A 26,549-nucleotide genomic window follows, 5' to 3' on the forward strand; every position below is an offset into this window, starting at 1 on the left:
AGTCAGTGTCGCTGAGCATATGTGGAATCTGTATAGACATTATGCGAAGCTATAAGAAACACACACACATGAAAAAAATATTGCCTGAATCATAGAAAAAGTCTAAGCCATTATGTATACATCTGATAAGAACATGGGAGTTCAGCTAGTAAAATTTTGTCTGGTTGTTAGTCTTACCCATAAGGCAGTTTTCTTGAGATGAGGAGAACTCACTGAGGAAATCTGAGAACTTAAACTTCCACTTTTTTAAAAAAAGAATATTTTAACTCTTACATATAACTGTCTAAAAATGAGAACTGCTGCATGTGCCCCAAATGATTAAAATTCAAATAAAAAAGGGAAATAAGTAATCGTCACCTTTTAAAAATCTGACAGTTTTTAGTCACTTGTAATTTTAAGGACCTGATGTCTTGACTTTTAACAGTTTGGGGTGGTTACTCCAGTTTGCTGGGGCCAGAGTATTAAATTACAATAACACACAACGTAACTGCTCCTTTGGTAAGTCCTTACAGTAGGGAGTTCCCAAACTTTTAGGGCCTAGGAGCACTTTTGGAAATCAAGAAACGGTTGCAGGGACCATGAAATATCCATTTCACAGAAGAAGATCTGAAAATGCTCATAACTCCCTTGAAATAGGCAGGACACTTAATACATACATACCCCCAAACAAATAGAATACAGACCAAAAAAACCCAAAAAGCAAAACGCTCACCTAAATAACAACAAAACTCTGTTTAAAATAATAATAATGAAACATTGGAAGAGTCATAGCAGGTGCCAAAGAAAGACAGTTAAACTGCCCACATGATCAAGTAAGTGGGAATGCTGAGACATCTGAACCCTCATCTCTGAATTCTACATATGGAGACAAAAAATATCCCAAAATGGCCCAGAGGTAGATTGCTAACGGCTTTGTGGAAAGTTGCCAGGTTCAGACTAGTAACACACTTGTCAGTGCTAGTGACAATAGGGTACAAGGTGGATCACTTCCAGGCTACCAGCCGGAACTAATAGGCAGATCCCAAAGAAAGATAAAAATAGATTGGTTGACTTTCTACTGTACAGCAAAGTATTTGGGAGCTCCTGTCCCAAACAGCCATGTACAGCAGTGAGAGCATAGAGCCACAGCTCTGGCCTTCTTGTTAGCAACCCATCTTAAAAAAAATAAATTACATTATGCATAGCTCGTTGCCAGGATGCCCAGGCTCTCTGTGACAGAAGCACAGCCAGCTGCGCTGTGCCCGGTTCTAGATAGCGCAGCCAGCCCTCTGCGTTCAAGGGCATGTGAAAAGCCGCTTCTCTTCCAAAGCCAACCAACCATAAAGATTCCCTGAGCACCGTCCTGCCCTCCCAATTCAGACAGTTCCCACTAGAACCTCTGCGTGTACACATGGCGGAGCGAGACGGCACCTGAATACAATATAAACACATGCACTGCCCAATTGTATCTGCGTTCCTTCTCCCGCTTGGGGCTTTTCTCTGCTCTGAAACGCCTGGTCCCCACCTCCCCAGCCTGCACATCTCATCAGAGAGGGCGTCTGAATGAGGCCCATAATCAACGCCCAGCCTTAATAGCCGGCAGTGGCAAACATAGGAGAAAAATAGCCTCAAACTGGCCTGAATTACAGGTTATTAACTGTAATTGGATATAAGCTCTCACTGGGTCTTTTCAGACTGTCCACAGGTTGGTGTGGAACTGCGATGTGTACATTTCAAAATTCCTCCTGACCACATCAAGGGATGCAAAGTCTGCCTTAAGCTCAAAAGTGCGGCATGCTGAGGCAGACCCAGCAGCTCCTTCTGTAACATCAGGGGTTTCCAGTCTTTTAAAACAGAGCAGAACTGGTGTGTGTGTGTGTGTGTGTGTGTGTGTGTGTGTGTGTGTGTGTGTAAGCATTGTGGTCGGCCCCCCCCCTTAAAATACCGTGGCTTTCTCTCTTCTCCCCTTTGATGTCCCCTGGTCCTTTTAGATAGCATTTGGGCTTCATTCAAAGTTCTACATTAAGGACAGACAAATTCCGCAATCCGCGGCGTCAATCTGAATATGCTAACTTAATTGGATGGCTGTTTCTGCTTCCAAGGTTCATCTTTTCAAAGAACCTGGTAATTTGTGTTGCAACAAAAACCAGGGTGAGAAAAAGAAGAAAGGTGGTGGAGGGGACTGGCAACAGGTGATCAGCAGGATCAGGAAAATTATGAACAGTAACTTTCTGGAAAAGGGACAGAGTGCTGAAATCCAAGTCAAGCAGTTTCCTTTGGTTTCTGCAATTTACATCAGACATGACCCACTAGCAATCCTCAGCAATTACAAGACTTGCTGAGTTGGTTTTAAGAAAATATAGGTGTGATTGCAATTTGTAAGTCACACAGAAAACACTGAATACAGAGAACCTTGTTCTCAGGTGCTCATACATAGGATTCCGCTGCAAGTTTCTTAGGATGTCAAATATAAGGGTCCACATTAGCACAATAGAGCTCACAGGTACTCAGAATAAATGCACACTGGTCTGGAATCCTTCCCTGTAGGAGTCAGCACCACTTCTGCAAAGACAGGAGTTACGGTTGCCACCATTTTCTCCAGCAGGGCTCCTGTGCTTTTAAACAGCTAGCAATTAGGAACTTAGCAGGTGTCACAGAGATGAAATGGTGCTGTGGAAAGTCACCTGCTATGCATCTTTGCAGGTTGCGGATCAATTGCTTAGATGGCATGTGCCCCAAAGCAAATACTATTCTCTTATTTCAGTCCTGGGCAAGAAGAGCACTCCGTTCTATTCCTGAGTCAGTCGGATGTGGAAGCCTGCAATTACGGAGAATCGTGGGGCATGAGGTTTGGGGCACTAGCTCTCTCTATCCGGATGCCCACACATTTTTCCCAGTGAGGAAATCAATGTGCTTTGACGAGCACCAAAAAATCCTCAAGCAGCAGGAGCACCAAACAGTGTTGTCAGCTTTTGGGAGGATGGGGCTAAGGTGGGAGTTATTGTGCCTCTACTAGACAGACGAGAGGCTGAAAATCCAGCACCTGGGCCTTTTCCCTGCAGGGAAGCACAGCATTGGGTGGAAGAAAAGGAAAAACCCTGCTCCTGGATTTCTGCCTATTACTCAGGTGCTGACAGCAGCTCTGCCAGGTTGGCAAGCCCAGGTTGGCAACAAAGGTTGGCAAGCCAAACAATGAAGCAGCCTCTTTCAAAGGCTATCGAGGTAAACCAGGTCCTATACCCCTCTCTACCTCGTCTTTGGAGTCCCAGGTGCACCAAAGATCTGCCTCCCCCAGGCTACACGAGAATGCAAGCTCTTCCACCACCCCATCTCACCAGCAACTTCCCATTTCATTAAGCAATAGGTATGACGTCTAACCATCTGTCCTCGCTCACAGCGCACTGTAAAGACTGGAACCAAAAACAGACGCTAGCAGGAACCTCAGTGTATGGAAGCCTCCACTCCAACTGCTGCTATGGCTTCTCCTGCATCTCTGTGGACATCCAGGCAGCCAGGAAAGACTCGACTGCAGGCCAGTGTAGCAATCCCTAGAGCAGGTTCCTCCCTCCCAAACACAATGTTCCCTGGATGAGTAATTCTGTTGTGGGGTGGGGAATGGATGGGCAGCAAAGAGTGGGGAAGAGGTGGCAAACTTGGGATAGGGAGAGAACATTGTGCAAGCTCATACAGGAGGCTGGGGCAGGACAGCAACTGCACGCAGAGCTCTTTCAGCTTTTCATAGCATTTCATCATGGATGCAAGTCTTAAGCCAGCAGCAAGATGCTTAGCTGGCTCACATGGGAGGTTGCTATTTGGGTAAAGGTTTGATGCATGCAACACAGGCCTTCTTTCAAAACTTCTGCAATTCCAACGCCTGACGTCTCTTGGCTTCGCTTAGAACGAGCTGAGCTACAGCAGATAACGTAACATAACCATTTTATCTGGCGATGGTGGAAGAAGGCAAAGCCAGCTTGCTCAAAATTCAACTGAGTTTGCAGGAATTTGGGTCATTTTTACAGAGGGCCAGCACGGTGGCTGGGAGAGATCCTGGTTCAAATTCTAGCATTTTTGCGTAGTCTTGGGCAAGTCACTGTCTTGCTTGGTTACTTTACAGTTAGGGGCCGTTTCAACAGGAAAGAACTTCAGCTAAAATGGAAATGTCTGAAATGTAGAACGTCTTTCTCAAACTTGGCATACATTGCCCAAGCATCCTCAGAGGCTCTAGCTCCTGTTTTGTGGCATGCATGGTTTTTTTTTAATTAAAAAAGGGGAGAAACATTAATGTGCTCCAAATATTGTGGCTTTAGCAGGTACACAGTGTAAGGCTATAACATGTACCTGTTACAATCGCAGCACATTAAGTAGTCAGAGTGAGAAAGGAATTGCAGAGCATTTTGAGGAATAAAAAAGGTGTAATAAAGCTGCTTGATAATAAACTGGGATAAAATCCATGGGAAAGTTCTCCTGCACACACCCCACTGAAGTGAATGGGAGCTGTGCAAGGTCACAGTGGTTATTCCCCACCACCACCCCCGCACATCTCACCCTAATTTTAGTGGTCCGGGCAAAGAAATGAACTGCGACACTGCAGCCTCTTGAGTTGCCTCTCTCTCTGATGCAACCGCATGCAGCCTTGGAAGGAAAGTGCATAATCAAAGCCGTTTTCAAAAAAATAAAATGAGGGAATGTGCAATCAGTCATAGTGCACTATATAAATTCTGTGCCAGGTGAACAGAGCCAACTCAAGACAGCACAGAAGTTCATCCAACTGGTTGGGAAACAGGTATTTAGATTCTGTACGAGGAGGAAGACCCCATCAAATTCTCCATCCTCCTTTATTATACCGTCTCCCATTGGTCAAGCTGCTAGGGCTAATGGGAGTTTGGAGGCCAACAACGCTGGCTGGGAGGGCTCAGTGTTAGCTAAATCTTGCTTAGATTTAGGGATGCAACTGGTTTCACTTCAGAGCAGTGTGCTATCCTCAAGATGTATGTGTCTGTGTGTGTTTTTAAGGTTTGCATACACATTTGAATGCAACTTTTCCCAAGTCAAAACCTAATGCTATATTGTGCTGACTCATGAAGATGCGAGCCAGGTTTCTATTTCTATTATAGATGCTCACAAGTCTGCCCCCCCACACCCACATCACACAAGTCCTGCGTGTGTATGTGTGTCAGAGAGATGGGGGGGGGGGAGGAAGAGGAGAAGGAAGAAGAAGAAGAAGAACTAAATGAAGGTGCCACTAGCTCAATTTACTGTTAAGACCAGTGATCTAATCCAGAGATATATTGCTGCAAATAAAACGGTGGGAAGATTACATTCTAAATTGCACATAAGCGAGCACACACACACACACACACACACACACACACACACACAATTAACGGCTGTTCATCTGAGGGTGGGGGTAAAGGAACAACAGCGTAAGAGAAAGAGGTTCATTTCCATGATAACGTTATATTTTATTGAAACAATCTCTAAAGTTTTGGCCCTAAAAGTGTGAAAAGGCCTGTGGCGAAACCAGCAATCTGGCAGCTGCCTTTGTAAACAGTTTAGCAGGTGCCGTAATAAGGAATGGAGAAGCCAACGGTTGCAAATTAGCACCCAAGTAGCTTTGCAAGACAGGCTAAGAACTCCTCCACGCCCCCCCCCCACTCGCCATTGCTGGGCCTCCAAAAGTCTTCCCCTGTAAGTGCTGCCACCACCCGGTGTAATCTTAGCCTGTCTTGCTCATCAATCAATTTGCCCCATAAAGCCCTTTGACACACTGAAATATCAGAGAAACATCCACTCCATCAGCTTATGCAAACAGAACAAATCTCACTGGGCTTCTCCAAATATTGATTACGCTTCCTAATTTATTGCAAAATAATAATGGCGATGATGATTGCAACAATAATAATAATATTTTTTTTAAAAAAGTTGGGAGCAGCAGGGTGGCAGCATGGGAGGAGCGAGGAGAGAACATGGTTGTGTGCAAGAGAGAATGAGATTGGGAAAGCAGCTGGTGACTGAAAAATAAATTGCAACCAACATGGAAAATGTGGTGAATGTTTTGTGGTAAATGAGGGGTGACAAGCTAGAGACAGAGGAGGATCAAAGAACTGAGGGAGAGAGGGAGAAGGAGGTGGAATTTCTTACAGAGACCTTTTTTCAACCCCATCCAACCTGGCAAAAAGGTCTCTTTACACAGGAAAATCTTGGTACCTTTATACAGGCCACCGTGATTCAAGACTGTTTCACGCATTTGACACATGAGAAGCAAACCCAGGTTTGTCACCCAATATGTATTTGAACAGGGAGCGACAGTCAACCACAGCTCCCTGATTACTTCTATTTATATTCTGCTCTTCAGCCCAGATAGACTCCCTTAGCAGCTTCTCATGAAAGCCCATCGCAAGATACGACGTGATGTGCATCTTATGGGATGTTTAGAGCAGGCAACTTGCACGAGTGTACCTGTGCAATACACGCATTTAACAAACATGATATGATGCAATGTTAGAAAATATGGGGCAAACCATGGACGGGCAGTGGGGAAGTCAAAAGTGAAATGGAAAAGCATGTATCAATTTGTAAACATCTGAAACTTAGAAATAAAAATAATTTATTTTTTAAAATGCACCTTTTACAAACAAGTGAGTCACATTCACTCAATATTTTCAGGCATAGCCTTGTAAAAGTCTTAAGGATGCACACCTAAAAACTTTATAAAGACTTTGAAGAATTGAGACATGTTTTAATAGTCTATTTCCAACAAATCTCATGCTCGTGAAAAGTGAGAATTAATAGACACCCGCCCCTCAGATCACGACAAATAAAGAATAAATGGCAGAAGGCCCAATAAGAGTCTCAACCTCTGAGGAGGAAGTGGAGTTGAGGCAAGTTAAAAAGGGGAGTGGGGAGGGGGTGGTAAGATCTCCTGGGCTGTTTTCCTAGGTAATCTACAATTCAAAGTATTTTCTCCCCCCTCCGCCAACAGATCTCTGTGTTTTAGGTTCATGGAGGTTACTCTAGTTAAATCTTATTGTAAAGAGCTCTGGAGAAAAGCAAGCCCCTAACTAAACGAGGTCAAATCTGTAGAATTCAGACCCCAAAAAAGAAAAGGGAAAAAAGATGCTGTGTTATGGTCCCTGCCTGGCTCTAAGCACTACGTAACAGAGCAGTTGGCACAGCTGCATAAACACCGCTGTCTGGGAAGCAGGGAAGTTCACAGGGACTGCTAGAGTGCACTCCTGAAGAAACAGGATGGAGAAGAAAGTAACCCTTCCAAGTTCATCCTGAAAGCACCCTCCAAGTCCCAAACCTGTTCGGAAGGTAACTGGAGAACTTCCTGGAGCTGTGTCAAAAGGCAAGAGTGGATGGTTTCTCAGTTTTGCCTCAGCAAGCCACCTGCGCCCCATATTGGACTGCAAAGCATGTGCCCAATCACAACCTGTGTGAACACCTTATAAAAGGTGGGGGGGGTAGGGTTAGGGTAAGAACATAAACTCAACTTCTGTTATGGTGTTGCAATCCCTCATTGGAACTCTCTAGTGACCCCCACATGGCAGTTCAAAGAGTTGCATGACGCTGAATATTAGAATCCACAGGAAGGGAATCTGGGATGCAAGGACCTACAGTCAGAAACATAGGAAGATGTCGGTCTATTTAGTCCATTATCTAGCCCACGGGTAGGCAAACTAAGGCCCGGGGGCCAGATGCAGCCCAACTGCCTTCTCAATCCGGCCCGCGGACGGTCCGGGAATCAGCATGTTTTTACATGAGTAGAATGTTTCCTTTTATTTAAAATGCATCTCTCGGTTATTTGTGGGGTCTGCCTGGCATTTTTACATGAGTGGAATGTGTGCTTTTATTTAAAATGCATCTCTGGGTTATTTGTGGGGCATAGGAATTCGTTCATTCCCCCCCCCAAATATAGTCCGGCCCCCCACAAGGTCAGAGGGACAGTGGACCGGCCCCCTGCTGAAAACGTGTGCTGACCCCTGATCTAGCCTAATATTGTCTCCTCTGACTATAGCATCAGCTACCCAGTGTCTCAAACAGTAGTCTTCTCCATCACCTCCTACCTGATTCTTTTAACCAGAGGTGCCAAGAATTGAACCTGGGAACATCTGCATTGTGTGCTTTGCCAATGGGCTATGGTCCCTGCTGAAACAATGATGGCCAGGAAAAGAGTGCTAATCTTAAAATGTTTATTTGGGACTTCCCAGAATTAGCCCTGGACATGGCTTAAGATCATATTTCTAGGTACCCTGAGGTAGTCCAACCTTGGATACAGCAGTGTGCATTTGTGTTTGTGCGTGCGCGTTTGCAGCCATGGTACGACTTGGTGATTTCCCTATATACCGGAAAGAAATGTATTATTTCTGATCTTATGAATTGAGCTTAGGGCACAGATTCTTAGATCTTGGTGGTGATTATCTGGAGGCATCTTAAAGCAACTGTCTTTAATTATTATCTTGTTAGTTATGTCACCGAAGAAGAAATGCCGTATGAGATCAGCAGATCTTTTCAGTCCTGCTAGGCCACTGCCCCACTTCCGACTCTGGCAACGCTCCACGCCTCAGAGAAAGATTGGCAGTCGCCCCATTGTGAGACAACCAGTTTATTTAAAACAGAACATTTCTATCCCACTTTCTTTCCCACTCCAATGGAGATATTCAAAGCGGCTAACAATATAAATTAGGGTGGGTGGGTGTGGCAAAATCCCATAATGTAAGAGAAGCCCAGGAAAATGTGCACCCCTTGGAAATACAATACCTTTTTTTTAAACCACTTTTAACTCTTTCAGCTTTGAAAATATGTGCCCGGTCAATTTTGGGGTCCTGTTAGAAATTGCGGCCTAGGCCTCAGTTCTGTGGCAGCGAGCTCTCCCAAGGGCTGACATGCTGAGGGGCAAGTGAGCAAGTCTTCCTCTTGATGATTCATAAAACAGCTGCTTTCCAGTGTCAATGAATATCTTCTTTGCCTCCCCGCAGCCTATAGTTTGCTTCCTCTGTTTGCACCCGTCTCCACTTTCCTGGGTGCCCATCTCCTTCCTTGTAGAACAGGGTTTCCATGGAACAGGAACCTCTGGGAGGAAGGAAACCCTGGGAAGTGGAGGGGAAGGGCAGACTGGAGGAAACTGTTAACACCATCCAAATACAAACCTGTGGAGGGCAGAGGGGGTACACAAATGGAGATTGAAGGCTGTATCTGTGTATGTAACAAATTCAAGTTTGGTGGGCAAAGGGCACTACAAGTAGGGACACCTGACACCCTTGCTTACCATTTTTATACTAAAAAGTGCTGGTGTTCAAGCCTGTCTGGAAGACATATACCTTGGAAACCCTTGTCTCTAATCCTCTGAAGTCTGTGAGAGACGGGGGGAACCACTCTGCACATGCTCAGAGCATTCGATTAATTCTTTGCATATTGCTCCGAGCTCTGACACTTGTTTGAAGGATGAAACCTGCTCCAGCTTAGGCCCTGAAGTGGCCTGGGATCTGCTCTCAACCTCTGGAGAGGAGCTCAGTAAGTTTCTCGGCCAGGAAACCTGAAAATACTCGTTAGCTCTTGCAGTAAACAACAGAGGAAAGGCCCCGAGTTAGGCTGCTTGTCACACACAGGTACGCTGGCCACATGCAGGCAGTGACAGTACACAGGCATCCTTACCCATCACACAGCAAAAGGAGGGAGGGGGTTCTGGTGGGCCACTTAACCTAGCAACTTCCCTTGAAGTGCAGGGACCAATTTAGTGAAACCACCAGGGATGTCTTTAGAGAAGAGGCCCTTGTCCCCAACACACACACAGCCCCTTCAGAGAGGCTCACCAGCTGCTTCAACAAACAAGACCCCGCTACAAGTCAAAGCAAGCTGGGGTCAGAACCCATCCTAGTGACCCATTGGCAAGGCACACGGTTACCTCTTGGCTCTTGTCCCCTCATCTCCCAATCAGTTTCTGGTTCCTTCGGCTGATAACGCCAGAACTTCTTAAAACAAGGCGACTACATGCATGCGCGACAGCCTCCTCAGAGGACGGTTCCTGTCAGCCGTGTCTCCCAAGATGGCTGCATCCACTTCAGGAGGGGATTGCTTGTAAACCCTCTTCTTTAAAAGGCCTGGTGCTCTCCGTATAGATTTAAAGATTCCGAGCCCCCGAGAATTGTTTGGATTTTCGCTATAATTACTTGGGGTCTGCCTGGCTGCCGGCCAACGAGGAGTGCTGCGCCCTCAACCGATGCCTCTCTTCCTAAAATAAACTCCCAGAGAAGAATTGGGAGGCAAAGTGGGGAGAAAATGCCATTTACGCTCCCGGCAGTTCAGATCTCTTCTGGCGCCATTTTTGCCTCTTTTGGAACCCAAGGGGTGGGTACATGTGGGGTAGAAGAGAACACCAGCTTGCAATATTTCCCTTACAATATGCAAGGTACTTGTCAGACATTCGGAACATCCCCTCTCATTGCTGCAGTTCTCAAAAGCTCCCATGTTCCCTCTCAGCATTGCTGGAACCAGGGAAAACAATGGGGTGCCTTTTTTTCTTTTCTTTTTAGGCCCATGAGGGATAAGCCAGTGAGTAATACCAGGGAAGACTCTTGTCATCTGCTGCCTGTAAGTTCCCAAACTTTGGCACAGAGAGAACGGCAAAGCCTTTCATTAAGACATCAAGGCATGGACTCCTAGAAAGGCATATTCTGCAGCACCAAAGCAATATTATGAAGGCCAGACTCTCCCTCAGCAGACAAATTAGCAAGCGACAGAAGTAGGCTTTAATTATACAAAAGTGCTGGCAATTTTTATTTACTTTTTTTGTTGCTGCACCATTACATAAACTGCCTGGAGCTGGGGAAAGGAGGCATATAAAATACCTAAAGTTAATAAACATTAACAAAAGTGCTTTAGATATTATGTTGGCTTAAGATACTGATTGCTTTGACAACAAACAGCATGTGGATTCCTTTAAAAAATGGTAAGGGGAGAAGAATAAACCGTTTTGCACCAAGCATCAGTAAAACTGCAAATCCTATATCGACTAACCTGGGTCTAAACCCCACTGAACTTAGCTGGACTTGCGATATACAATAGAACTGTGCTGTTCATCTCCGGCAGTTGAAGAATGACAGCAAACTAAAATAATTGATTTAATGTACCGTATTTTTCCATCTATAAGATGCCCCCATGTATAAGACGCCCCCTAATTTCTGACATTATTTTTTAGGGGGGAAACCTAGTCTTATACACGGAAAAATACGGTATATGGTACTTTCACACCTTGTTCTCTGAAGTATCCAACACAGGGCACCATCAAAAAGATAATATACATATGGAACATTCCTAAAGTCCAACATGGCTACGTGGCAAGTTCATCAGGGGTCTGCTGGCAGAAAAGGTGTTTCAATAAAGTATTAATAAAACAAAATAAGTGAACAAGTGGCCTTGGCTTAATCCAAAATAAATTCAGGATACTTTGAGATTATCTGCAATGCTTTGGGTAAATGGCATATTTTGTTTGGGGAGAAGACAGAAAACTAGCAAAGTTTATCTAAGAGATTCCATTGCACAGGCGAAAATACATTTTTCAGAACCTGTTCACACACGCTATATTTTCTGTCTACAAGACTTACCATATTTGGGAGGCTGAAACAATGTAATCTGTAACAGAGGTGATCATGGCTATTGGTCCACACCAATAATTCAATTCTGACAACACATTTTACAGCTGTCACAATCACAGGAATTGCCGCAGGCAGACCTGTATTCAATATCACCTGATACCTTAGGTTTCCACATGTATAGCATGTTTTGCATGTGACAGTAAACCATAGGCTTCTTTTTAAAAAAAATCTATGGTTTTATGTGAACACCTAGTGTGCTGGTGCACATTGCTGAAAAGGTCTCATTCCACATGAGTCAAGAGCCTGTCTTATCATAATATAGAAACCCATGCAATTGGCTTATTCCCCACGATCAAACCACAAGCAGTAAGTCAAAAACAAACCATGGTTACCATTCACAATTTATCTGGAGTGGAACAAACCACAAACCTGGGTTATGACATCTCATCAAGCCAGGTTCTAGTTTGTTTCTAGTGCTGTAGCAGCATCAGAGGAGGAACAGAGCAAGAACTTTTGAGCTGTACGTACCAGCATGTTGCTTATTCATATTAAGAACATAGGAAGCTCCCTTATACTGAGTCAGACCAGTAGTCCATCTAGCTCAGTGTTGTCTACATCAGTTTTCCCCAAACTTGGGTCTCCAGCTTTTTGGGGGGACTACAGTTCCCATCATCCCTGACCACTGGTCTTGCTAGCTAGGGATGGTGGGAGTTGTAGTCCAAAACCAGTGGAAGATCCAAGTTTGGGAGACTCTGGTCTACACTGATCAGCAACGGTTCTCCAGGATTTCAGGCAAAAGTCTCTTCCAACTCTACCTGGAGATGCTGGGGACTAAACCTGGGACTTTATGTTTGCAAGGCAGATGCTCTTACCACAGAGCTATGGCCCTTCCCTAAAGTAGGAACATGGGTTGTTGTTTTTAGCGATGGTTTAACACAGGGGTGGCAAACCAGTGGCTGATAGAACAGCATCTGGAGGACTTCAGGTTCATCATCTCTGGTTTAACGGGACCTGCAAACCGGACTTTTGTGTGCTTACGAACACGTTCCAAACTGCTTGTTTAGACAAAAATAAAAAATCAGTGTGCACCAGCTATTAATTTCACTGAAAACTGAAACTGTGCAACTTGGCCAATGCAAATCACAAAAGGCCGATCAAGAAAGAGATGCGCCATTATGAAAGCTTAAAGTTACTTTCTTAAGTTCTGTCCACATATCTTAATAAATGCAAGTTTTTCTCCTCGTCCTCTTCTCAATTCAATCTGTGCCTTCGCCCAGTGGTTACAAAGGGTTGTTGTTGCTGTTTTTTCTCGGGTGCTTGCACGTTTCTGTTTCCTGTCAGGGCTCCCTTTTTAAATATTTGGCAAATAGGAAATAAATGCGGAATTCTCCCTGTATTATAATTTAAGATTAATCCATATTGTTATGGGCCTAAATAAATGTTGTAATATTGAAATGCAGTTCAAATTAGCTTGACAGAGTGCCAGAAGCACAATTAAAATGTTATCCAATGGGTAATCACAACCTAGTCTCTACGTTGTAAGTGCCACTTGCAATCTGTCGCCTTTTGACAAGAGAGAGAGGGCGGGGGGAAGAGAGAGAGAGAGAATGCAGAATAGATGTCCTGATCAATGCCAATGGTTGAAAGCCCCAAATAGATCCTGAACTTCTTTGGCTACAAAACTATAAAGCATTCTTTATACTCCTGTCTGCTGGTAGTGGGTGGGAAATACTGAAAGCAGGATATCCAGGATTTGGATACCAACAAGCTACCCACTAAAGATAAGAGTTGGACAGCCGGGTTTGTTTGTTTTTTAAAGACCACGGAAGGTGGTTTGAAAGAGGCATCAAAGCCCATCTTGTATATACAGTCTCATCGCACTATCATTTCATGTACATTTTTTGTATTGTTTTAAAAACCTGTTTTGCATGAGATGACTGTGAGAAAAATGAAATACACATATATACCCAATAATTAAAATGAAACACTCTTTAAAACTATCTTCTGTCTCCAGCCCAAGAGGGACAGCCTACTTGATCGGAATCAAACTGAGTACGGTGGTACCTTGGTTCTCGAACAGCTTAGTTGCCGAACAAATCGGCTCCCGAATGCTGCAAACCTGGAAGTAAGTGTTCCGGTGTGCGAATGCTTCTCGGAAGCCGAACAACATCCAACACGGCTTCTGCTTGAGTGCAGAAAGCTCCTGCAACCAATCAGAAGCCGTGCCTTGGTTTTCAAATGGTTTTGGGGGTAGAACGGACTCCCGGAATGGATTAAGTTCGAGACTCAAGGTACCACTGTATCATCTAACTTAGTCTGCAATCCTAGCCCTGCTTACCTGGAAGTAAGACCCTATGAATTCAACTGGACTTACTTCTGAGTAGACATGGCTAGGAGTACACTGTTGTTTCTGATTCATAAGGGCCATGAGATTGTGCAACAGGAGGGAAGAATATCAAGAGTGGGTTTCATGCCCAATATCATCATCTTCTTCTATAGAATATTAAATCTCTTGCTCCTGCTGATAAAATATCTGATCATGGTCAAGTTGCCTGTTGCATGCTATTTTGCCATCAAGTGTTTTAAAATGGCATTTTAAATGGCATTTTCCATTTTCAGTCCTCCAAGTGACCAACAAGAAGTGGGCAGAAATGTCAAACTGTGTGGAGAACTTCTCATCTCTTCCTGTAGTCCAGCAGGAAGGCGAAACATATTCTGGGACAGAGGTGGGCAGAAGGCAGATTAAGGATCTTTGAAAGGTTTACAACTGGTGAAATGGTATTTTCAGAGGAAAACCAGCGGCACAGATCAGCAGTACCTCTATTGCTGCATTGCTACTATGAGCTGTGATGCAATTAGGAAGAAGCATTAACTGAAAAGCATCTTTCTCCTGCCCACTCTAAAAGAGGTTGCTGAAACGGAACACTCAGGGGGGAAACAAGGTGTTGAACTTTTGTGTGCAAGGGCTTTTGAGCTCAGTTCTGGACTGGATCACAAATACTTAAAATCTTAGAATTGTAGAGTTGGAAGGGACCCTGAGAGTCACCTGGTTCCACCCACTGCAATGCAGGAATCTCAACTAGATCATCCATGACAGGTGGCCATCCAACCTCTGCTTAAAAACTTCCAAGGAAGGAGAGTTCACCACCTTCCCAGGGAGTCCGTTCCACTGTCGAACAGCTCTTACCATCAGGAAGTTCTTAAGATTTTAAGTCGGAATCTCCTGTCTTGTGACTTGGACTTAGCATGTGTTCAGAGGCACCCTATTCACAGAGACGCTATTTTGCACCTAACTTTGGTTGTTGTTTTTTACTAGAACTGAGATCCACCAAAGTAGATCCAGCAAGCTTAAAGTCTGGCCACCCCTGTCCTAGGATATTAGCTAGAAACATTTTCAGCTGTATTCAGTCCAACAGGCATGGGTTAAGAAATTTATGGTATAACTTATTTTGCTTATTTATTACATTTATGAAACTTCCTTCCATCGTGAAATGAAGGTGCGCACATGCGCTTCCCAGGTAAGTAACTCATCCAGGTACTGGGCCAGACCCAGACCTGCTTAGCTTCAACCAAGACCAATGTCACCTTCTGAATGGAACACACATCCATTTACAGCCAACAGAACTGTTCTGTACAGTAAAGGGTGATTCCTCAATCTTTAGTGGCGCAGACAAGCACATCAAGTACTTGGCCACCATATCTCATGCAGGGATAATCACCATACTTTGAATATTCTGAGGTGGGAGAGCTAGCAGTTCATGCATCCATAAGGTACACTTCCTAGAAGTGCCTTTGCTTTTCTAGCAAAAAATAAACTGCTTACCTAGTCCTGGAGGAACGGAAGTAGAAGAAACCCTAGCACTGTCACCGGCTGAGACAATATCTCCCCCTGAACCCACTTTCATTTTAAAAAAAGACTGTTCTCCTGATATATACGGTTCCCTTGCAACATTTATGTGGCATCCTTACAGAAACAGAGAGATAAATTCATGCCTATAGAGCACTGGCTTTTAACAGTTGGTGCAATCATGAGACATTGCACAAAAAAACCACAGGATGAAAAAGCCTTCCCCCGCTTGCATGCCCAGAGTTTGTGTTGATTAAGATTACGGTGCGGCGTTTTCAGAGGACAACTGGTGGTAGAGATCAGACTAATAGAATTATATTAGCTATAATGTGATTAGGAAGAAAACAAAAAAAGTATTATTTGCATTCAGTTTTATCTCCACTGGGCCTGATTAGATGCAAACATAGATGGCTTCCAAATCATACCAGAAAAAGAAAAAGACCTTAAATGTATGCTTTGCTACTTGTTCCAAGAATAGGGAAACTAGGCTTATTATAAATTGTTGTAAGGGATATGCATTAATCCACGTATGGGAGAGGGGTGATGCTTTACTGCTCCATAAGTTTCTCCGAAAGCTTCTGAGAAGTAAAACTAACTGCATGAAAATGTATTTAAGGATGAAGGAAAATGATAGGTAAAAGATAATATCCAAGAGATATTACAATTATATAAAATGTGAAGTTTAGAAAGAGGCAAAATTTCAGGCTAGTGAGCTCTGCAAGGTTTTGGGGTTTCCAGCAAATTTTGTTGTGAAATGTGCCCTAAGAACAGATCCAGACATTCATGAGTAGATAGTGTGGAAACTCCTTGCTGCAGAAAGCCAAGAAACACATGCAAACCTCTAAAAGACAAAGCAGCTCAAAAAGTCGGAGATTTCAAGACCACTTTCACATGCCAGCTGAATACAGTAACTTGGGTTACAGACGCTTCAGGTTACAGACTCCACTAACCCAGAAACAGTACCTCGGGTTAAGAACTTTACCTCAGGATGAGAACAGAAATTGCGCGGGGGCAGCGGGAGGCCCCATTAGCTAAAGTGGTACCTCAGGTTAAGAACAGTTTCAGGTTAAGAACGGACCTCCAGAACAAATTAAGTTCTTAACCCGAGGTACCACTGTAACGTCTGTTATCTGAGCCCCTCTTGTTTTGGGTCCAGGTTTTCAAAGAGCCTCCAACATGGGCACATTAATGGAGAATCCAGTCACGCCATATGGTAAAAAGTAATAGTTCGCTACCATCGTGTCGACTTTTAACATTCAGATCTGTTGCTCTGACGTTCCCCATTCTCCTACCAGAGGTTTTCAGCCACACAGCCAGTGGAGGAGCTGGATCGCTCCTTTGATTTGTATGTACAGATATACAGAATTGTAGAGTTGGAAGGGACTTTCGGGATCATTTAGTCCAAGCCTCTGCAATGCAGGAATATGCAGCTGTCCCATATGGTGGGGACAGAACCTGCAACCTTGGTGTTATCAGCACCACACTCTAGCCAACTGACCTATCTAGGCTGGAGTGATGTCACCATGCTGCATCTCACCTGTGGCCACCAGGCACGGTTCTGTGGACTCCCCCTGCAACCATAGCCTAAAGCCCGGTTTGGAAACCGAGATTAAGGTGGTCAACATTTGCTCTGTCCGCATTCCCCATCAACTGCCTGCCACACTTGAAAGCTTTTGCTCCTTAGAGATTTCTTTCAAACCTTGGATCATTCTCTTCATTGTGCGCACGTGTGCGCACACACAGAAAGCAACTTTTAAGTTTCAAAGGTAGATTCCAAAAACTGAGTGCAAGACTCCAGGAACAGCCTTACATGCGGCCTTCAGTGGTCAAAAGGTGGGTCTTTCACCCCCCCTCTAACCCCTTGCTAAGGATAACATTAGCCTTGTGTGATGCAGCACACTGCCAGCAATAAAGGCAGATATGCAGCAAATCCTGCTCAGCTCTGCCTCCGAAATTAGAATGCAGAACTGCTGCATCCATGTGGTTTCTTACACCCACTGCAGCTTGCAATTGTTCCCCCTCTTCACCCTGGGTGGTGTAATTCACACTCTGGGAAGAACTGAGTGTAAAATCGCTGTTACTGTGATGCTGGCAATTTTCACACCTCCTTAGCAGCAGTGTGAACCAGGTAGAGGCACAAGATCCAAGGCCATTTTGTCCCTATATCTCTCCCCCCCCCCCCCATTATTCTTTTGGTGAGCCTCCCCAGCCATTCGAATTCCAAGGAGTTGTACATTCCAGCCTTGGCCCCATTTGCATGTTTTCAGAGATTATGGGAATGCAGGTGCAGCAGAGGGTCATTGCCATGTGTGGAAATCCTTAGTCCCTCCCTTTAGCTGTCACTTAACCCCTGAAAACCACAAATTCACCTCTCCCCCCCCCAACCAATTTTGGAACCTAGATGGAGGAGTAACAAATTCATCCTCTCCCCACCACCCGCATCTAGGCTCCAATACGTGGCTCCAGAAGGCAGCAGAACGGTGTTTCCAGGCTTTTTCCATGGGTGCTCCGATTATATGCAATTTCACGTAAGTGTGTGGTGCCTTGGAACATAACCTCCATGCAAATCGTTCGCTGCCTGTGCAGGTGAAGCATTTATGGGTCTCCAACTATTGTTGTTTTGGACTACAATTCCCATCATCCCTGACCACTTGTCCTGCTAGCTAGAGAGGATGGGAGTTGTAGTCCAACAACAGCTGGAGACCCAAGCTTGGGAAACCCTGACAGGTCTCATCTTCCAATCTAGGTGCAGTGATTTCTACTACTAGACCAATGTTATAAGCAGGAATGTTATAAGCCAAGAATGGGCAACTTGAGGGTCCATGAAAGTAGTTTATTTTATCCTTTGCCCCCCTACCAAACTGGGTGACCTTACTCCCATAGTTCACTATCTGGGAAAACATGGGGGTAGCCAATGTGGGGCCTTCCAGAAGTTGTTGGACTACAGTTCCCATTAGCCTCAACCAGCAAAGCCAATTGTCAGGGATGATGGGAGTTGTAGTCCAGCAAGATCTTGCGGACACTCCTTTGGTGTATTCACAGGACATCCTGGACTTAACTTTAAAAAAAAAAATCAGGGAAAAGGAAATACTATCCAGGACAGGCTATAGATTCTCTGGGGCCCTGAGTGTAGGGACATCAAATAGCTAAAAAATTAACTTCGCAGGAGTTTCTTTGAAAATCTACTTAAGTCAAGAGGGTGGTTGGCTTTCTTTCTCTTTTTTTTTTTAATTGAAGCCTCACATGAGGGGGAAAGAGGGGAGAGAGAAATTACCCAAACAGGCTGCATGCAATAAAGTAGAATTTATAGGTGCGTGCCTTCCAACCACCAGTAAGATAAATATTGGTTTTATTTTGTGAATCCCACTTCAGCCTTAAGAGGAGGGCTTCTTCATTGCTCTGCTATGTGATTGCAAGCAGGTAGATGAATGAAATAGCGAAATGTACGAGGAGAAAGTGTAACTAAATTTGGAACTGTTAGGTTTAACTGGGAAAGGATATAGACATAAGTGTTCTGAGAAGAGAGCACTACTTACATAGAAAAGGGAGTGGATGAAAAGCAAACCAAGGGAGGAATCCAGTGTCTCACTGTTACAACCACTCCATCAGCAAAAGCATTTCTGCTTGTCCTGGGCTGGTTCTGGGGGTTCTCTCAACAACCCCCCACCAGCCAATTTTTGGGGGGTATGGGGGCAGGCCCCTGTTGTAATAACAGAAATACTTGCATCAAAAATGAGTCCTTAGATGCAACCTAATCCTGCTGCAGTGAGTTCCATCGGTTAACAACGTTACAGGTTAAGAAATCGTTCCATGTGACCGCTCTCGGACTGTAACGCTTGAAGCAATGGTGAAAGAGAACTCGTACTCTTCAAGCACAGAGGACAAAGCAGAAGGTTTAGAGGTGGCACAGGATTGCCATAAAAAGCAGTTCACTTTTGCAACCTGTGGTTTGGGTAGAATACTACGCCAGGTGCTCTCTATGGTCCAGCAGTATATAGTGATAAATTACATCTGAGCTAACTTGCTTGCTTGTTTAAAGAAGCGGGGTTCCCAGATACAAAAGAAAGCAGGACTCCTGAACCCTAACTATTGCACAGAAGAGGCATGCCTGTTACATCCATAGAAGTCACCTCTTCCACACTACTATTAAAATGTTCCGGAGACCTATCCTCTTTTTGCATCCAGGCAGCCTATTAAGATAAGGACGCGGGTGGTGCTGTGGGTTAAACCACAGAGCCTAGGACTTGCCAATCAGAAGGTCGACGGTTCGAATCCCCGCAACGGGGTGAGCTCCCATTGCTCGGTCCCTGCTCCTGCCAACCTAGCAGTTCGAAAGCACGTCAAGCGCAAATAGATAAATAGGCACTGCCCCGGCGGCAAGGTAAGCGGCGTTTCCGTGTGCTGCTCTGGTTCTCCAGAAGTGGCTTAGTCATGCTGGCCACATGACCCGGAAGCTGAACGCCGGCTCCCTCAACCAATAAAGCGAGATGAGTGCCGCAACCCCAGAGTCGGCCACGACTGGACCTAATGGTCAGGGGTCCCTTTACCTTTGGCCTATTAAGAAAAAGGCAGAGTTACAGCCAAGAAGAGTTGAGCGTGCCCAGAGTATGATTTAAGGGGAATGGGTTGAGGTTACAAAACCAGCAGCACCTACAAGGGTCCCCAGCCCCACTTGAACACCTGCACCTGTTCCAGATTCAACGCCTGCCCCCTCCATGCTTAGTTTTCCTTACTCGTGTCTTAAAGATGACATGGGGGGAATGGAAGGGGAGGGGGATGAACCTGCTTGCTCCTAAGACACGCACATCCTGGTAATGTCCAAAAGGTCTGAATAAATGTATCCTGTTGACTGCGCACAGATGGCTTGGCAGGATACATATGCTCAAAATTGTGCATATTCTTCAGACACTGCCAAGGCAAGTGTTGAACGATTGTCTTCCCCTGTTCCAGAAACGTGCCTTTATATTATTCCTGTTTTTGCACTTATATTCCGCCTTTCCTCCAAGGACTTCAAAAGTAACTTGCATTGTTGTTCGCCCATTTCACCCTTCTGCTTTATTTGTTCCAATACAAGGTTTTTTTTGGGGGGGGTTAACAGTAAAAATATCCAACTTCCTTACCAAACTCCTGAGATGTGAACTGCCCTGAAATCTTTGGATGGAGGGTGGTATATAATTTTTAATAATAATAATGATGATGATGATGATGATGATGATGATGATGATGATGTGGTAGCAGGTCTAGAACAGGTAATACCACTCTCTCTCCAAAGTGATTTTATAAACATAGGAAATTGCTTGGATAGGGCACTAGACACCACATCTTTCATGTAGTTAAAGCGTTTTCACCCTGCTTTTCAGCCCCCAAAAGGCCTCCGATTTACAAAATATCAGGCTTGAGATTGCCAAGTCATAACACAAAAGGAAAAGAAATTTGGGAGGAGGAGGAAAGAACCAAATATGCAGGCACATTTTCCTAGTTACAGATTTCAAATAATGACCAGCTGGAATTGTAAGACTTCAGGAAGGAGGAGGCAAAGAAGAAGGAAAGGTGCTGAACTTTCAGGTGAACAGATGGGAGAGGCCCCCAGGGGATCCATTTCTTTCTTTCTGTTGTACAGGCAGAGGATCTAGAATGGAAGACATTGCAACTTGTGGTGTTTTTGTGGTTAGAAGTTGACTTGAGCCCGGTACAGCAGCTGGGATAGACATATTTTAAATAAAGACAGCAACTGCCCCTGAGAGGGCTACAAGTGTCAAGCAATTGAAGTGTGCTGCGTGCAAATTTTGTAGGATGGGGTGTGGCGGAGTGAAAGAAAACAATGCTGTTTCTGGACAAAAAGAAAAAGACAAGATCAAGTTAGGGTTCAGGACGCACTTGTAGTTCCACATGGAGACTTGCCGGTCTCATCTTGCTTCATTTTATTTTACCGGGGGGCGGGGTGTACACATACACACATACATATATATTTTAGTTAATCCATTAGAGAAGCCTTACAATAGTTCCTAGCCATTTAAAAATGCATGCCAATGTAAGTCATTTTTGGCACACTGATATGCTGAAGTTGAGCATCTCACCTGATTTACAAAAAACAAAACAAAACCCAAACTCTTCCTTTTTGTCCCCTAGGAAAACATCGTGGATGGAAGTCTCCACCAGCTATTTACAGGTGTGCATTAAAAGTGCTTCTGACCCCCCTTTAAAAGAGGAATTTCCATATAGAAGGCACTGTTACCGGCCTGATCCTATGCAGGTTTACTTTGAAGGAAGGAAGCATCCCTGAATGCAATGAAAACTTCTATTTTGATATATTGTACCTGGCTTTTCTATATTGAAGCAGCTTAAAGGATACAGTTTCAAGCACTGTATATCGAAATACAGGCTCCAGCACAGGTATCAAAGCACTGTGCTGACAAGGAGCCCAACACCACATATTTAGTTTGGGGACATTTCAGGTGCCGTACCTGATTTCCTTCAGGTCCATCCTAAGCTATTACGGAGCAGATTAAGACAAGGCTTGCATGTTTCTCTTTTCTGCCCAAATTCTTGGAGCGCCCTTTGCATCGACTCCCAGCATCCCAGAGAGTCACAAACTAGTGTGAAGCCAAAACCCAAGAAGGCATCATTTGCTGGTAGGGAAAAAAGAGGAAGGCTCCAGATGCACAGGGAAATATTTCATTAGGCCCAAGACATTTCAGAGTAAATCCCATGTTTGGGAGGGCGGTCTTGAGCCCTGTTTAGGGAAGTTTTTAATATCTGATGCTGTCTTGTTTTTAACACTCGATTGGAAGCCGCCCAGAGTGGCTGGGGAAACTCAGCCAGATGGGCAGGGTATAAATAATAAATTATTAAATTATTATTACAGTGGTACCTCAGGTTAAGTACTTAATTCGTTCCGAAGGTCCGTTCTTAACCTAAAACTGTTCTTAACCTGAAGCACCACTTTAGCTAATGGGGCCTCTCGCTGCCGCCACGCCGCAGGAGCACGATTTCTGTTCTCATCTTGAAGCAAAGTTCTTAACCTGAGGTAATATTTCTGGGTTAGCGGAGACTGTAACCTGAAGTGTATGTAACCTGAGGTACCACTGTATTATCGGTCTTCAACCTGATCTGTAAACCCCTGTTGCATTGCTACGAAGACCACTCCTAAACAGCTGTGGTTTGCCTGTGAATCTCTTGTCTGCCTCTTTAGGGCGGAAAGCAGGCAGCTGACCCCTTCAGACATCTACCCAGCACAAGCCCTGGGCCATGTCTTGGAAGCAGCCTTTCCCCCAACTCTGCACAGAGGAAGGGATTGAATGCCAAGGATGAATTCACCCCTTTTCTGGGAGACAGCTGAGTCAGCCCTCCTCGCAGAGATGAGCTGTCATAAATATCTTTCTGAAAAGTACATTTTAAAAGATGCTGTAATACCAGGGTGTTTTAATATTTAATTAGGCTATCGCCACACGGCACATGGCTCACTCGCCCTCCCCCCTCAACACACAGGCCAAAACACACAGCAGCAGACCAAACGCTAGCACAGCCCTCTCTCCAAATCCTTGTAGCTCAGTCGACATTCCCAGCAATTTTGCAGAACAGATGTTTCCCGGCCAGTGTCACTGTCTGTCCCACGCCCTTCTGAATTGGGGGAGTCCCAGAGTAGCCCAGGAGGAGGAGCGAAGCCCCTACCCCCTTCTCTCTGCGTCCCAGCACACCCTTGGGGATGTGGCTTGTCAGAATGAAGGGATCATTTTCGAAGAGAGCTTTGGTTACACTGCAAGCCCCCATGATAAACGACTTCTGAGAAATATTCCTCCGCTCCCTAGTCTTAAACGCCATTTGCATGGCAAGAGTCTGCAACTTCTCTGTGCCTGAACACCATGGGGGGGGGGGGGGAGACCCCAGCCTCCAAATTGCAAGATTTGCTTAATATTCATGATCTCTCTCTCTCTGGTTTTCCTTTTAATGTTACTTGACATCTGCTTAAAAAAGAAAAAACTAGAAGCCATCCCAGTGGACTCTGGGCCCGCTGTGGCGTGAGAGACTTAGTAGCTACAGTTGGGCAAACCTGGGTCATAAGAACTGCCCTGCTGGTTTGGGGATAAGGGTCTACTTAGCCCCGCATCCAACATGGGACAAATCCTGCTCTCTCGTTTGCTCTCAGCATCTGTTGCCAGACCGCCCCTAAACGTGGCAGTTCTGTTTAGCTCTTGTGGGCAACGGCCACAAATACTTAAGATTTTATCTCCTTCGCCACTGCAGCGCTAACACACGGCCATTTGTTACATCCTGCCTACACGGCAGTTGATTCTTTCCGTCCTATGCGCAGAACTCAGGACCCAGCCATTAAGTCACAAACTTTTCCAGTCTCATGGCAGGACCTCTGTTCATTTCCTCCTCCCCAGCGCAAAAACCCCCACACCTGCCCCCTCCCTGTATGACGGGAGTGTGCACAGCTGCAGTGACTGATGGATTGGACCCAGGAGGAAACTGAATGGATGCCCCACCCTCAGCCATCCTCACAAAGATTTCAGTGAATCCCACCTGTGCTACTAAGCTGCCTTCTGAAAGTTGGGAGGATAAAACAGGCTATGCAAATGTTTTTATTATTAACAATTGCTTTCCATAAAAACCCTGTCCTAATCATGTGTTGTGTGATCTGCTTCTCTCTCTCTCTCTCTCTCTCTCTCTCTCTCTCTCTCTCTCTCTTTCACCCACAGACACAAACATACAGCTTAGATCACAAGCAACCGCTTGAATTTACACCTCTGATTTTCACCATGATGACTCACAAGTTTACAAGGAGGCTTCAATACATCAAAGAGAGAGCCGCCACTGCTAAACCAAAGGCCCGCTTTGCAGCCCCAAGAAGAACACCCCGGGCTACAAAATTTTGGGATGAATGATAGTATGTACAGTACATCCAAAAAACCCTTTCGTACCCACAAGTGAAAAACATGCCCCATAGTTATTCCAGGCCCCGTAACCCATCCGATCTCTCACAGATGCAAGCAGGCAAAATAGCATCTCTGGGAAGATCCAGAAAACAAACGCTAACACACAGATGAAACTACTCAAACCGTAATTCTCTAAGATTTTTGGTTTCTCGGGATTCTGCTTTCTTTCTGCCTGACACATGTGTCTCTATCTGCATCCTCTGTAAGCTTCAGAAGGAGTGCCACTAATAAGGAGTAGACAAGTTAATCTCAAAATCTGTTTTAACTTTGACATACACTTTTTATTTTTCCTTCTCCAGGAAAAAAAAGAATACACAATTCATTTTCTAGTGAGTCTGCAGAGGCATATTTTTGTGTGTTTGGGGGGGGGGAGGTGTTGCAGAGAGATAGGAGCAAGAGAAGGACTAGTATGTGCATGGGGTGGAGGGGGAGAGCGCCTGCCAGGATGATAAATAGCTAAATGAAACTTGGGGAAATCTTCCAGCTTGCTCCATAAAAGATGATGGGTTATCATCTCACGCTGCAACTGGCTGGATGAAGGTGGGGGGGTACGTGCGTGTTCTCGACCCATGCTTCGCTAATCACCAAGATGAAATCTTTAAAAAGTATTTTATAGAAGGTTTCAAGATAGCTTGCCGCTTGATCCATTCACTCCCACCCAGGGCTGCTTTTATTTATTTGCCGTGCTCAATGGATCTGCGTTGGAGACACAGCTACATATTAGTGTGTGTGTGAGAGAGAGAGATCAAGGGATCCTACCACCAACCTTGGGTGACTTGGACTCTCTCCGCTGCTTTTCAAGGTCTTAGAAAATCAAAAGCAACAACTCTCTCTCTCTCTCTTAAATAGTACACAACCCCACCTGTTTAGGCCCCATCAATTTCCCAGTAATGCCTCCCCCTCCCTGTTAAAACAGCTTCTGATCCGTTTGGAATTTAATCCATTGAGACAGCTGTAGGGAAGGAAGGAGAGACAATTGCAACTTTGGCACTGAATGCAACCATCTGATAGGCAAAAGAAATAAACAATTTGCCAGGAAGACTTAGCCCAAAGAGAGCTGACACTATCTCCTTCTCATCCAGCCATTTGCTTACACTCAAGAGATTGCCTGCACAGAACTCCCACTGTTCCTTATGCAAACCCCCTTCCCAGCAAAGCAATTTGCTGCACCGTCCAAAAGTATTATTTAGCGTAGAATGCTGAACAGGAAAAAAGAAAACACACTGCTGCATATATACGGAACAGGCACACGCTGTATTCTGTACGGTAGCTTCTCATTCATCTGCAATGGTCTGAAGGACATCCAAATTGTACGAATAAATGGGTGTGCCATTTACATGTGGGGGTTGTGTTAACATGGAAGACCCACAGTGAGTTTAGGTAGTCACGAGCTTCAGCTAACCAAGGTTTTAGAAAATGGAAATTTCTACTGTATTGCGCTATTAAGATATCCAAGGGGGAGAAAAACAATTCAGGCCCCTTGTACAATAATAAGTTTGCAGGACACATCAGTCCCAAATGCCCCACGCCTATCGTGGCATCTCTTATTTTATGTATTCATCCAGAGCACTGAAATGACATTCTAGCGTAAACCTAAAGGGGCAGGCACCACTGGTAAGAGTACCGGGGGGAACCCAGAGGAAATTTTTTTAATTTGCCCCTGTCTAAAATTCACCACCCTCAAGGATTTTCCCTTTATGATATCCTTATAGCTACAAGGCGATTGTGGGCCTGCCGTAATAGCCCTTCTGGTCACTTGAGAGAATTTTAATTGCTCAAAGGCTTTACTACCATTATATGTTATTAATTACAACACTCTAATTAGACTTTTCAGCTATTTCAACATTTTTAGGAGAATGGTAAAGACTTGGCGCTGTAGGTTTGGAAGTATAAAAGTACCTTGTTTGCTATTTTTGCAGATTTCGCATGTTAAAAAAACACACACACCAGGAAACATGATCTATTGGTAATAAAGTTCTCAGGAGTACTATATGCAGGAAGCGTAATATTCGGAGCATGTTTAAGGTTATAGCACATACATTTGGAACAAGCCTTCGGTTTCAGATATAGTCTGAAAACTCTGAAAACTATAGCATGCAAAAGAAAGGTTTTGTGGGATTTTGATATTTATCTATATCTTATCCACTATATCTCCACTATTTTTCTGAGTAGATTCTCAGATATTCA

At 44.6% G+C, this 26,549-nt stretch overlaps 1 protein-coding gene across 9 annotated transcripts in view; it reads right to left on the reverse strand.

Annotated features, from left to right (window-relative positions):
• The window catches only part of BAHCC1 (BAH domain and coiled-coil containing 1), a 116,566-nt gene that overhangs the window by 59,937 nt on the left and 30,080 nt on the right, over window positions 1–26,549 (reverse strand). The window contains exon 1 of one of the 9 annotated variants that reach the window (XM_081180808.1): window positions 9,887–9,923. The exons of the other annotated variants lie outside the window; for them this stretch is intronic. Within the exon in view, the coding sequence (XP_081036934.1) occupies window positions 9,887–9,908 (22 nt within the window). The 5' untranslated portion in view covers window positions 9,909–9,923. Of the gene's footprint in view, window positions 1–9,886; window positions 9,924–26,549 lie in introns of those variants that run through there. 9 annotated transcript variants of the gene reach the window in all.

The sequence above is a fragment of the Podarcis bocagei genome (genome assembly GCF_964188305.1).
Source record: "Podarcis bocagei genome assembly, chromosome: 2".
NCBI lineage: Eukaryota > Metazoa > Chordata > Lepidosauria > Squamata > Lacertidae > Podarcis > Podarcis bocagei.